The 14,135-nt window shown below is 49.1% G+C and overlaps 1 protein-coding gene across 1 annotated transcript; it reads left to right on the top strand.

Moving 5' to 3' along the window:
* Positions 1–9,151: 9,151 nt before the first annotated feature.
* On the top strand, positions 9,152–13,772 carry LOC143167987 (melanin-concentrating hormone receptor 1-like). Its single transcript, XM_076353986.1, has 2 exons — positions 9,152–9,209; positions 12,724–13,772. Exons 1-2 carry the CDS (start codon positions 9,152–9,154, stop codon positions 13,770–13,772), a joined length of 1,107 nt encoding a protein of 368 aa, XP_076210101.1.
* The last annotated feature ends 363 nt before the right edge of the window (positions 13,773–14,135 follow it).

The following is a 14,135-nucleotide window of genomic DNA, read 5'->3' as shown; positions in this document are numbered from 1 at the left end:
GGATTCCCTGTTTAACATTCACTGCATGTGCTTGCACTGATTCAAAACGGGATTAGACTTTCTGTTGCTTTGATGTCAGTTGGGCTTTGCACTTAAGGCAGAGGGGGAAAAAGAAGATGTCTGTTAACAAACCTCTTGGGTTCTGCCCATCCACTTGCACCCATCCTGGAAGTGGTCAGGCACATTTACCTGCAGAAACTGGGTCCCCTTCCAGGATCAACCCAAGGGGAATAGACCAACTCGCAACCCCAGCACCACAGTCCCTGCACTGGTCATTATTCTCTGGAAATGCCCAATTTCCACCCCGACTCTATTATCATCCTGCACCGTGAAGGCTGAATGGCTCCCGTCAGGAGGGAGGTGTCATTAATCATTGGAAAACCACAACTCATTGGCTGTCAGTGAATATTGCAACTTCCAGCTGCCATGCAGCAGGGAGCATGCAGGCCACCAGCATCGCTTCAACAGAGGTTGGGACTCGGGGCTCCCCGCTGGGAATACCCCGAGCCACTCATTTCTAAGGGAGAAGCAGGTGCTGTGTGATGGCTAAGATGGAAATCTGTACCCTGCTCCCCGTGGTGTGACACCTGTGCTACAGCACAGTCCAAGAATCAGGAATTTCCCTCTGCTTCCTCAGGCCTGAGCTTCTCCCTTTGGAGGACAAGGTTTTGCAGTTATTTTTAGTGCCTGGTACCTCCAACACCAGTCTGAAGTGGATGAAGAATATTTTTCCCATGCTGTCTGTGACAGTCTTGCTTTGCATCTGAGACACTGCTCCTCAAGTTCACAATGTCCAAACTAGGCTGCAGCACAGTTCGGAGCTGGGGCATGATCTCCCTCATCTCTGTCCTGCACTGATCTCACACCAGAAGAAAACAGCCTTTTGCACGGGATTCTGCAGAGCCACAAACAGGGCCAGGATCTGATGGTGGGTCCTATTCCTGCTCATTTAGGACAGCCCTTTCCCAGAGTCTCCAGGGGCTCACAGGTGGTTTCTGCTGCCTGATGTTCCAGCTCTGTTCCCATCTGAGCTTCACCGCACAGGCAGTCGGTTCTTCTCTGGGTAACAGACAGGTCTGGGGGCAGCAGAACTGGAGATACTCAGTTGCACTTAGAACCATCCCAGCAGCTTCTGCAGGTTATTTGAGAGAGCAGCTCCATGGACAAGCACGGTCCAGCCATGGCCAGGACTCACCTCCCAGCCCTCTCTCCAGGGACAGGCATAGCAAATGCCTGCAGAACAGAAGCGGGGACACACCTATGCTCTCCCTGGGATCTGGCAGCTGTAAGCCCTCTGTCACCCGCACCACTGCACTGCAGCCCTGGCTGGCACCACCACTGTATTGGGCATCCTCCAGGATTGCCCAGGGACTTGGGATACGCCTCTACCAACACAGCACGGTGTCGAATCCATTTTGTCTGGTGCACACACACAGACTTGATTAATGTCTGCAATGAGCTCCATCCATCATCGGGGAGTAAAGGAGATTAACTCTGCAGCACGCCTGCCTCACGTTGATCCCATTCTCCAAACCTCCTGATTAATGGCGAGGCCGCCTTATCTGTCAGGCCAGGAAACACGAATATCCAGGTTGACTGGGGATGAAGGGAAGCTGCGGGTGCTCGGGCTGCAGACAGGGCACTGCCGGCCTGGCCACAGCACACTTGCCTTTGGGGCCGTGCCAATGCACCCCTGCTCCCCATGCTGCCAGCCCTGCTCTCCATTCCTGTTGCTCCCTCCATTCCTGTTGCTCCCTCCATTCCTGTTGCTCCCTCCATTCCTGTTGCTCCCTCTGCTCCTTCCTCCCAGCCCTTTCCTGCCATGCTGGCAGGGATGACCAGAGGGAAAGCAGCAACTGGAGCACTGATGCATCCCTGCAGGAATGCAATGCTGAAAACCAAAGTCTGGGGCACCATTTCCCCTCAACAGTCAGCAGGGGAGATGTCACTCCCCATCCACAGAGGGAATTCGGATGAGCCAATTTGGAGGCCTGGAGCGACCTGGGCAAATCCCCTCTCAGGGCTGCAGGCGAGGCTGTGGCTGACTAGCACTGCAGAGGGCAGCCGCTCAGCTGGGCTCTTCCCCGAGAGGACACGTGTGTAAAGTGGATGCAAGGAATTAGCAGTGCCATCTGGATGGGCTCCAGCTCCTGCCCCTGTCTCGCTGCTGATGCTTCATTAACAGCTCCCTCCTTTCAGATCCCATCTCCCTTGCTTCTGCTGCAATCAGCTGGGCTGGAGTTTTGTTGTCTTGGGTTTTTTCCAAGTGGAAATTATTTCTCATTTCTTTTAACAGTCAGGACATAGAGAAAGAGACAGGAGAGGAAGGAATTTCCAGGAGATGAAAGGGCAGGATTAAAGACACTGCTTTCGCTTTGTTATCCCTCTAGTGTGGCTAAGAAATTCCTTTCAGGAGAAGGCTTTAATTAACTGTTTTTCTGACAGGAAAGAAACCTGGACCTAGAGATAGGTCTGTTTTCCTGGGTCTGCTGACAACCCTGTCTGCAACCTCAGCAGCCCAGATTCATATACACGCACATGCTTTTATACAAAACTTTGCACAATACATTTCAATTTTCTTTACAAAGCCATTGAGCGCCACCCCAGTCTGGAAAATACAGCGGGGGACACACACACACACCAGTCATGAGCAAGGCTACCGTGCACGGCACTGGTGGGAAGAGGATCTGAGTGCACTGAACCACAGGGCTACAGTGGCTCAAGATGTAGGAAGGGGCCTTTGCATAGAGGAATAACCCAGGGCAGGAAGCAGTAGAAATATCTCCATTGCCTTCTAGACCAACAGCCCCCCTCATACAGCAGGAAAAATCAGGGGGAGAGGAGAGAAAGAGGCCCGGTGGCAAACCGGGACATTTAGAAAGCATCGCACTGATGTATCTGCATCCTCTACTGACACAAAACCCTCCAGGAACTGAGTCAATCAAAAGTAACATTTGGGGGTGGTTTTTACTCAGATGAACTCTCTCCAAATATTTTAAGGCAACCAGCAAAACGGCCAACTTCTGGCTTGTTTAACCCTTCTCCTGAAACCTTTATCAAGTTCGAAAGAAAGCACCATCCCAGAAAACATCTTGTTCTATGAGCTTGACCTGCAAAACTGGACGTGGTACCAGGTCTTCCCATCCCCAGCACCACCCCAGTCACCTCCCTGCACCCCAACTCTGCCCTGACCCGCTTAGTCTTACTGCAGCTCGACTTTCTACAGAGACCTGGACACGAAAGACCGAAAATCCACACAGGTTTGCAGAGGAAGCCTCACCCCCATCTTACACAACAGTAACTCCTGCCAGGGAAACATCTCACCCAGTCCCTCCGAGAATCACATTTGCCTTTTGTTGAGCCATGTTAAACAGAGAGCTCACACCAAACCCACATCTTGCTCCTCTCCTGTCTTTCCAACTAATGAGCTCCCAGCTGATAACAAATGCTGATTGCTGTTGCTGAAACATCTGTCTCTGCTCTTAGCATTTAACAGCCCAAGAGGCTAAGTGGTTCACCAATTATTGTTTTCATAAGTGAGCATCATTTTACTGTTACATTATCATTTTAAAAGGCCTCTTCCAGTGCCCTCAGCCATTGCCTCCAGCCCTGGCAGACGTCTCTGCTCCCAGCAGCAGCACAGGGCACATATGGCTGATTTGCCAGGGGGAAGTAGAGAGGAAAGAAACATCTAGCTGTTCCAGGGACCCAACTGCCCAAGTGAGCAGAGCTTTTCCTGGGGCCTGCAGGTCCACATCAGGGAGGTTTCCCATCCCATGCTACCACCGCTAACAGCCTCCCTCTCAACACAAGACTTCAGACTCACTTGTGATTTATTCCTTATTCATTTTACAGGTTTTGTGTTTCTCCACGTCTTCTCCAACCTAAGAATTTCCTGGGAGATGCTGTATGAAATGCTTTACTGGACTTTAGGTAGATTCAATGTACCGCAGCTCAAAAATCAGCTATTACTGCTTTCCTCCCTCCTGGCCCTGCTCAGAATCAGGCAGCAGGATTGCAGTCTCTGGTTATAAAACACCACCTCTCTTTTTTGATAGCTCTGTCATAAATCCTAGCGCTAGGATTTGCAATTTCATGTGACAGCTCTTTCCAGGCACTGACTGGAGTTTATCTCATCTCCCTGACTTGAACCTCTCAGGATTTTTAGTTTTTCTTCATCTCGGATCTGTAATTTCCATTTCCAAGTTCAACATCATTCTCATTGAAAAGGGTGGCAGAGTGCTCATTTTGGGTTGGGCAGACATCTGTTCTTGGTCATCAACCTCCCTGCATCAATCCTCCTGCTCTGCCTGCTCTTGAGCCCCGTGCACAGTTATCTGCGATCTACAGATCTGAGCCAAGACTTTCTTACCCCCTGTTCAGACTCAGAAGGAATTCAGGTTACAGCTGCCTCCTCCTTGTGCTAATGCCTGTTCTTGTAAAAGGGAAGCATGGTGAGTAATGCCATACCCTCTGGCAGGATTTGCCTCCCTAGGGGCTTCTGGCTGTTTCTGTCGGATGCCAAGAGCTGCCGGCAGCTTCTTATCTGCAACAACGGGATCTGCCCATTTCACCGAGCACACATCCACATCCCTGACCTCAGCACATCAGCCACAGACAGCTGTGGAGCCCGCCTGCTTCTCGGTTTCCCTGTCACAGGGCATGCCCTGCTTGGCCCCTTCTTGTTATTTTTGGCTGTGCTTTTGTCTCTGGGATCCTCTAACCTTTAGCAATGAAAACAAAACCACAGAAGGCTGCTGCCCTGGTCTTTGGCTCACTGCAAGCAACTGGGATAGGCAGAGGCTGAAGGCTAAAACCTCAAATTAGCAGCATGGGACTGGAATGAGCCAGGATTGACCAGGCAGGTCAGACCTGTTATTTCAAGGCCAGGAAGCCTGTGGAGAGAGAGGAGGTGGTCATCTGGTTTCAGATAAATGCCTACTTTGTGCTAATTAATTAGAAATCCAGTGTGGATAACAAGAGGGTTTAGATGATTGTTTAGCTAAGTATTCCTTGTAAAGCCATGTGTGACTATCGAGCAGCTGAGAAAGGGGATTCACCCTGCTGCATTCATTAGAGACATACATATGCAAGAGAAAGCAGGGTCTGGGAGCTGGGAAATCAGGGCTTTGCTCATAGCTCAGTCTCAGGCAACAGCTCCATGTTCATTAATACCAGCTCAGGGCAGTACCGGATCACATAGTAGCACTGATCTGAATCAAATCAGGCATCAAGACATGACAGTAACTTCTTTCCAATCAGCTAGAGCATATATGCAGTGCACATCTAGATCGATGTCACAGCAACGCCTGAGTCACCATCAAGTTGCCTTGACAAAGCTACTCCTTCAAACCTTTGGGTTTCCTGTGGGTTTCGGGGTTTTTTTTAATCAAATTATTACATTCAGCACATGTCCCTCTGTGGGGATACAAAGAGTTGTGCTGTGATAATCACTGCAGAAAGATGGGTAAGATGCTGCCTAAGCCAGCGCTGTTGTAGAGAGAATTACTGTCAATTTTTGACCTCAAGCTCAGCATGTGGCTTTAGGGAAATTATTTAGCTTTGCCACAAGACATTTTCCTTCCCTGTAGGTGAGAAGTGACAGCAAGGACTCACTTTCCAAGATCAAGGGAGGGAAAACGGATCAGTAGTTGGAAACTACTTTACCAGTCCTGCCTGAAAAGGGGTGAGACTGACGTGCAGCTATTGGACAGAGACAACAATATTCAAGTACACAGCCAGTATGGAGGGTTGATGCACTATGTTTAACACAACCTGAATGAAAACATCCCTACCCCTAAGGCCACTGAAAGGGTGAAACTTCACCCATTAGGCTATTTCATCAATATAAACAAAGATAAAGAGCTAAGCAATAAATACGTAGAGGCCCGTTCTGTAAGTCTGGAGTTGTGAATAAGGAGACCAGTGAGTTAGAGGGGAGGATTTGCAACTTGGCTTTTAGTGAAGGCTCCTCTCTCCAGAGTGAAAATCAGAGTAGTAGCTAGGTGCTAAGTATTTAGCAAATGAGAAAGTTTCCATTTAATGAGAAATTATTTGGTGAAATGAGCTGGGGAAATGGTTTCAGTAGCATGGTAACAGAAGCTGGCGCTGCGTTCTGCCCCACGGGATGCTGTGGTTCTACTAGTGTTGCATAAGACAGGAACTCCAGCTGGGACAGATGCAGGAAATATAACTCATTACTGAAATGCAAGAGCCTTTCAGGGTTAAACCACTGTTAGACCAGCCAGATTCATTCCCTAGTCACAGAATTTGCCTAGCAGCAGCTTTGGAAGATTACTATCTTTCTTCATAACAGTGATGTTGCAGACAGGATGGTCTAAGGGAAGTGGTGATGCCAAGCTTGTAGGAAGAAGTGTTTTTTTTTTTTCTTTTATGTTCAAGGGCTGAGCTCCATTTCCACACCTTCATCTACATCATTAGGCTGTTGAGATGGCAGTTCCCTGCTTAAATGTTAATTACTATATCTCTCTTTTAAGATGTGTTTTAAAGGGGTTAGTACCTCAGTCTTCCTTGTAATTACATGGAGTGGTTAGTACAAGTCCTCGGCTATATCCCAAGGTCCTTTGAGAGCTTGTCCCTGCTGCAGTTTCCAGTTTTGAGCACTCGCAGAACTAGTCCTTCAGAGAGCTGCTGTCTTCAAGTGTTCAGCCAGATAATGAGCCGATTACTGTGCCTGCTCCTCCTGGCGACAGCGAGCTCTACACACAGCCAGGCTGTGCATCACCAATTGGGGTGGTTAATATTCCTCTCCTCCTCTCTATCCCTTCAATGTGGTGGGGCTGGTCTCTGTAAAACCAGCCCCTCTTTGGGGCAAGAACTTCCATAATTTATTGACATAGCAAAAAGGGAGAACCAAACCTCGTCAACGTCTGAATATAAAAGCCCAATAATAAAACAGTCACATAGCCATGCTGTGAAGCGAATCTCAAGTGCTTAGCACAGCTTTGTCGTTGCAGCTATGACATGTATGCATCAGGGATGGAGCAGCTGTGATTTATCATGCTCCTACAGCTGAGAAGAAGGAATTACAGCTTCCTCAAATGCAAGGCAGTTTCTAAGTGAACAGCAATATTTGAGATTGCAAATTAAAAATAGTACCATGCTTTGGAAACTGCTAAATTTAAATGTCAGGTTCTTTCTTTGAAAGCTATAAGATAGCTAGTTTCTCTCCAGGGAAAGTGAGTGGGAGCTTGTCAACGCAGGGAAAACGTTTGGAATAGCAACTGCCCACCAGTTTCCCATGCAAACACTCATACTCTGTACTTCAAGACTGGATTAAGCAAAGTTACATGAAGGCACTCACTGCAGAGGACAGCACCCTGTTCACAATAGCTCTCCTGCCTTAGGCTCCATTATCTCAGTACACAAACCGTAGCTTGCTTTTCAGTAGTAATTCCACATAGACAAACACTAAGATTTGCCCAAGATGTGAGAAAAAAGGATCTTTTAAGAAAATATTAAGTGACTGAGAAACACCACTTTTTTTCACAAGCTGTGCAGTTTCAAAACTGTCTTATATACCATGGATATCTGCCAGGGAAAAACCTCTTGGGCAAATCACTGACTGAGGCAACTCCAGAGACTCAGCAAAAACCTCACAGCATAGCAGACAAATTTGCCCCAGCCTGTCTCCAATTCCTAAGAGCTACAATGCCTGGCCAAAGCATATTTCAGATTTCTGTCTACCACTGGTCCACTAGAGGACAACCTAATAATGATGAACTCCTTTGGCTTACATAGTAAAAGGCCCATACTGAAAATGCTGCTGCCAAATCTGTCTTAGAGCCCATGCCGAGACTGTTGCTGGTATGTGTGCTGGACCTCATTTTTAATGGTATAGATTACTTCTAGTCCTGACTGATACAGCCTTATGAAGCTCCAAAAAATGGGCCCTACAGTTGATGACAGCCTTTGCAACTACAGAGAAAGAGACAGAAGCAAGGGAGATTTCCAGACAGACAGATGTAGTTTTTATAAAGCAAATCCAATCCCCTACACTGCACTCTACCCATAGACAAAAAGCTGCCTGTTGCTGCTGGTTTTCTTGCAGACTTCTGACACGATATCATGCCTTTTCAGTGCATGAAATGCTCAGAGGTACAGAATGATCCTTTCACCCTGGTAACATATGATTTATCAAACCATAATGGAGGAACCCAACTCATGTATAAACAGTGGGCAGGAAGCACAACAAAATCATCAGCTCAAAGCCACAGAAAAGAGCAGGCTACTGCTCTGGCAAGACACAGAAAAAGAGCAAAGCAGTTACTCAAAACCCAAGGGGGTTCTTGCCTAGTATTTTTAAGACCAAAAAAAACCAGAACACAAATAAAATCTGAGCTAGTCGTAGAGCTAATTTCTGGAGCTAGGAAGCAAATGAGCTGTGGCAAGAAGTGGAACAGCAGAAAACAGCAGAGAATTAATTACAAGTGAAGTGTCTCAGGTTGGAATTAGAGTTAGAGAGGTCAGAGCGTCAAAGCAACAGAGTTTTCAGTGGGTAATTTGGTGCCTTGACATCCCCCACTAGTGGGGATGTGCCTGTGACTCAGGGATGAAAAGTGCATGTGTGTCTGCAAAAGAGAAAGATACACACTGAAGGCAGAAGATCAGAACTACCTGAAAGACAAAATCTGCTATTCCTCTCCTACTGACGATAGCGAGAGCAGGCTGGCTGTAATTGGGAGGGCGCAGATCCTAGCCATCACTTCGGGGGCGGCATAGGGAAGTGATGTGAAGGGGCGCCCGCCGCAGCCCTACCGAGGCACTACCCAGCCCCCGGCCGGGAGTCGGCCCCCTCCCACTCGAGGAGGGCAGCTTCCCCCGGCCCCGCTCAGCACCGGCATTCCCTCCCACTCAGCGGCGGTGGAGGGATGCTCTCAGACGACGTGGCTGGCGGAGTCAGCTGCTCTTTGATGTCAGTACCTGCTCCAGGCTCGGCGGGGCGGGAGTGGGCGAGCGCAGCGCAGCCGAGCCGCAGCCTCTGCTCGCCGGCTGCAAGAGGGATCCTGCCTCCCGCACTCTGCCCGGCCCCGGTCCGGCGAGGAAAGCGGGGGCCCACCCCATCGCTGCCGCGGATCCACCGAGGGAACTTGGCCAACTTTCTCCGTCCCTGGCACCGGGACTCACTGCCATGGCCCCGGCCAACTACTCCCGCAACGTCTCCGCGCCGGAAGGTCGGAACGGCTCAGGTGAGCAGGGGCTGCGCGGGGCGGAGGCGCCTCCCGGGCAGCGCGCCCGCGCTGGGGCCGGAGCAGGGGCGCGGAGAGCTTTGCGAGGGAAAGTCCGCCTGCACGTGCCTCGCGCTGCTCGTGCTCAGCGGGGCTGCGGGGCCGGTACCCCATGAAGTGGGAGAGTCTGAGCGCAGGGGCACAGCCCCCCCGCCCCCGGGCTGCCGGCCGGGACGAGAACTCTTTCAGCACCCGGGGGCGGACAGCTCCGGGCCCCGAGCGGGACGGCACACGGAGGGCGAGACGGGGCTAACCCCCTCCCGGGGGCTGGAGAGGGCCCCTGGGTCCCAGACCTCCCTCCCGGGACACCGTACAGCATAAAAATAAAGCCCGAGCACCGCCGCTGGCTCCAGCGGCTTGAAGCGATTCGCCACCTTTTGGCTGTGAGACAGTTAGAACTCAGCAGCCTGTTGGTCTTAGCTGTAGAGAAGAGATGAACCAGCCCAGCTAGACAGGGAGGGGAACAAGGCACAGAACATGAGACATCGCTGGAGAGGGAAGCAGAGATCCCCACCAGTCTCCTGTTTTCTCCATGCTACCACTGTTCCCAAATCAATGGCTTAGGGTCAGGCAGACCAGTTCTTAATGGTGCAAGTTGGTGAAACTCTTCAACAGAAGGTGTTTTATATGTGGTCTGACTCCCTCTCCACCAGCTCGTCCTTTATAAACTGTAAGTGTGCCTTAGGTGCTTCCCTCTGCAATGCAATAAAGACATAGTTTCTTATGTATCTGGGCATGGGTGAGGACAACAATCACCTTAGAGAAAAAAAAAAAATGTAGGCCAGTCATAGTGCAGTCCCCTTTGGGACTTTTAAAAGGAGTAACAGGGCAGCCACAGATGTACAAGCAAGGACAAATCAATGCCTGAAGTAGCTGTTTCAGTAAACAAAGTACAGCCACTTGGATGTGCACAGAAGCAGCGCTGAAAATTCAGATTCAACCATATCTCAAGATGAAAGAGGCTTTAGAAAAGATATAACTTTTGAGTATTTGATAGTCATGCACTTCTGACTTCAGCCCATAATACACACATGGACTACAGCTTCACACTAGCTTCCAGCTAATAACACTTGAAAGTCCTGCTTGTACAAATACCAACAGCACGAAAGATGCTACAGCACTATACAGACTACCTTTCACATGAAGCCTTTGGGCTTGCACACATTCTGCTCTAAGGCCAGCTGAGCTCATTCCAAATGTTACAGGGTCACCATGAGCACTCTATTGATTATACTGCAGGAAAAGGACATTTTGTCCCAATTTCAAGCTAACCAAGTGGCCTTTATGGTTCACCCATACAATCCATTCCAACCACATTCATAACAAAGTTTGGGGCTAAAAGAGAGGAGAGCAGAACTCATAATAGCTACGTGCAGAACAGCAGGACCACAGTCATATTCTTCCAATTTCTAGTCTGCCATCTTCAAGCATTAGGGAGGTGTAAGATCTGTTTGGAAGTTCAGGAGATGCACAGGCTGGATGCTGAAGAGTTAAGTATCAGGTCTCAATAAGGTGCTTGATGACAGTATGTTATCTACCAAAAGCTATTAACACGGGGCATTTCCTTGCATTAATGAGTAGCCAGGAGGAACAGGGACCATTCAATCCCCCACAAATGGCCTAGACCAGGCTTTTTTGTCTAATCAAGCAAGCCTGTCTTTCACCTTCAGGCCATTGCCTCATTGGCTGCTTTCTGTCATCTGCATAGAGGCTTTCCGATAAAATGGTGCAGCAACAGCTCTACTGGATTCTGACCTTGGCCTTGCTTATGCCTAAGCTGGCTGCTTCCTAGTGCCAGAAGGACTGAGGCAGTGGCAGCTCATCACGTCCCACTTCTAAGAGCACTGAAATATTACATACGGTTGATGTGGCACACACTTTTCCAGCCACAGGCCAGGCCAGCGATGTAGCCCCAGCTATCTTGCCAATTCAGTCAAGCTTCTCTGTCACACCAAAGCAAATCTGGAGAAGTTTGTACTCAAGAATTCTAGAGGTCAAAAGTCAGCAAATACCGCCTCAGCAAACAGATACTGCTTTGGCAGAGACAACACCTTATGAGTATCTATTATTTCACTTAATCTCATTTTCAAGATTTCCCTAGGTTCTGTTGGAGGAGACCTCCCCACTTCTCCTACAAGTGTAGGCTGCTAAGGAGATAGAATAGTACAGTGACTGAAAGCATTTCCAATTAACACCACATTGAATCATCTGCAATTCAATGAAAGACATGCAGTCTAGGCTTAGGGGCTGTCAGGAGTGTCTTTGTAACAGCCACACAAATAACTCACACAAAGCATTCCCCTAGAAAAAAAAAAAAACAGGTCCCACAGGAGAGGAATAATGAGATGAAATGAGATTTGCCTCAGCTGAGAAGGTGATTTAAGACTCCATCACACACTGCACATGGCAGTCTTGCAGAACAGAGAACACCACAATCGGTGCCTTAGACACCACCTTCTGTGCCCAAGAGCAGAAATCCCTGTTTGTTGGCACTGAGGGCTTGTGGCTTCAAAATGTGATTTTAAACCCAGGTTGGGGACAAGGCAAATGTGAATTTGATTGTTTGGGCCTCCCACCTCAAAGAGCAACAGTGCTAATAAGTTAAGTGTTATCAGGCAAGAATTTTGCTTTGGAAACCCACCTACATCCAGAACCCAGAGAGAGCAGCTTTAAGCCATGTTTTTCTCCATGTACAACTAGGGCATTCCCTGTGGAAGGGCCACTCTGAAACATACTCCCAAAACCCTGTCTGGCCACACACCTGGATTTCTTTCTGGAAAAGAAACTAGAGAAAGGGAGAGGGGCAGGGAAGGAAGATGGAAATGAGTGCATGCTCTGGCCTAACCCTGGCAACTGAGGTGGGACACAGCCAGGGTACAGTCCCAGATCTCACAATATAGATAAGCATTATTTATCTGCCTGCATGGTCAATGAACTCTGTCTCATACTGTACAATAGACAAACCATCCAACAGATGAGCTGAAGCTTTCTGACAACAGCTTGAGCATTGACTATATCCAGATTTTGGCACCCACATAGAGGCTTACTTCTCTGATGTGGAAAGCAGCAGCTACCTCACCCACTCCCCTCAAAATGGCTGGACACCCAGCACTCCCTGGAAGAAAAGTTACTATCCGCTCCCTGCCAGATACTGGCAAGTGCAGAGGCACACCAGCCTGATGTTAGTACCCCGAAAAGAGATGGGGAGGTTGAGGTCAGGACAGAAGTACTGAGAGCTAGAGCTGAGGAAAAATGTCTACGCATGGCCAGATTTGGGTGGTGTGCTGCATGCATTGGGTGGCAGAGGAGGAAGTGTCAAATCCCGAGCTAAGCCTCTCCAAGTACAGCAGAGGGTCTTAAACATCATTCCGAGCTACATCTTTGAGGAGGATCCAGCTGCAGGACAGGGCAAGCACACAGAGATATAAAGGGGTTGCCTCTGGGTTGCACTCATGGCTTTGGTTTGTTTTGGCAGTAGCAGAGAAGCCAGCACCGTACACTAACGTGATCATGCCCAGTCTCTTCAGCATCATCTGTTTCCTGGGCATTGTGGGGAACCTCATTGTCATCTACACTATCATCAAGAAGAAGAAGCTGAGATGCAAACAGACCGTGCCTGACATTTTCATCTTCAACCTCTCCATTGTGGACCTCCTCTTCCTCTTGGGCATGCCTTTCCTCATCCACCAGCTCCTAGGCAATGGCTCATGGTACTTTGGAGCTCCCTTATGCACCATCATTACTGCCCTGGACACCAATAGTCAAATCACCAGCACCAACATCCTTACAGTGATGACACTGGACCGTTATCTGGCAACTGTCTACCCTCTAAAATCTACTTATGTCCGGACCCCATGCGTTGCAGCTCTAGTTATCTGCTTGGTGTGGCTCCTTTCCTTCCTGACCATCATTCCTGTGTGGATGTATGCAGGTCTTATGCCTCTGGAGGATGGGACCGTCCGCTGTGCTCTCTTGCTTCCAAACCCAGAGACTGATATCTACTGGTTCACCCTCTATCAGTTCATGCTGGCATTTGCTGTGCCATTGATTGTGATCTGTGTAGTCTATTTTAAGATCCTCCAGCACATGGCCACCACTGTGGTCCCATTGCCCCAAAGAAGCCTCCGGGTACGTACCAAGAAAGTCACCCGCATGGCAGTTGCCATCTGCTCTGCCTTTTTTATTTGTTGGGCTCCCTTCTACATCCTCCAGCTTGTTCACCTCGGCATTGACACACCATCAATGGCTTTCTTTTATGCCTACAACTTTGCCATTAGCTTGGGCTATGCCAACAGTTGCCTCAATCCCTTCCTCTACATTGCCCTCAGCGAGACCTTCAAGCACCAGTTCTTGGTGGCCATCCGCCCCGCAAAAGAGCCACATCGCAACAGCAACTCTGTCAACAACAACAGCATGACAGAGGCCAGTGTATGTCTAAAACTGGCACCAGAATCTACTCAGCAGACTCAGTTTCTGGAGGACTTTTCCCCACGTTCACTGCCTGTGACTGTGGCTGTTCACTAGGGCACTCTGAAGTGACCACAGCAAAAAGCCTTCAGAGCTGTAAGTCAATGGAGAAGCAGAAGCTTCAGGCAATTCTTGGTGAAGCGTATGAACTACAAGCTTCCACCTCCAAGGTGCCTCCCTTTTTTCATTGCAGGGCTCTGCTCCTACACTGCCCTTGGCCTATGAGGTGCTGCATACTGCTGCTTCTTTCCACTCCTGCACAGGAGGATTCTATCACATAAGACACCGGGCCCCCAAAAAGGATGGACAGAAAAGAGAGAAAGGACAAAAAGAGGATTTCAAGGGGGAATGTTCACCCTGGAAGAGTGAAACCTCTATCAACAACACTGCCCCACCTCTTGGCCTGACCAGGATTTCTAA

Source organism: Aptenodytes patagonicus, chromosome 16, assembly GCF_965638725.1.
Source record: "Aptenodytes patagonicus chromosome 16, bAptPat1.pri.cur, whole genome shotgun sequence".
Lineage (NCBI taxonomy): Eukaryota > Metazoa > Chordata > Aves > Sphenisciformes > Spheniscidae > Aptenodytes > Aptenodytes patagonicus.
Note: the sequence above shows the minus strand (reverse complement) of the source record. Positions and strands in the feature narration are given on the sequence as shown.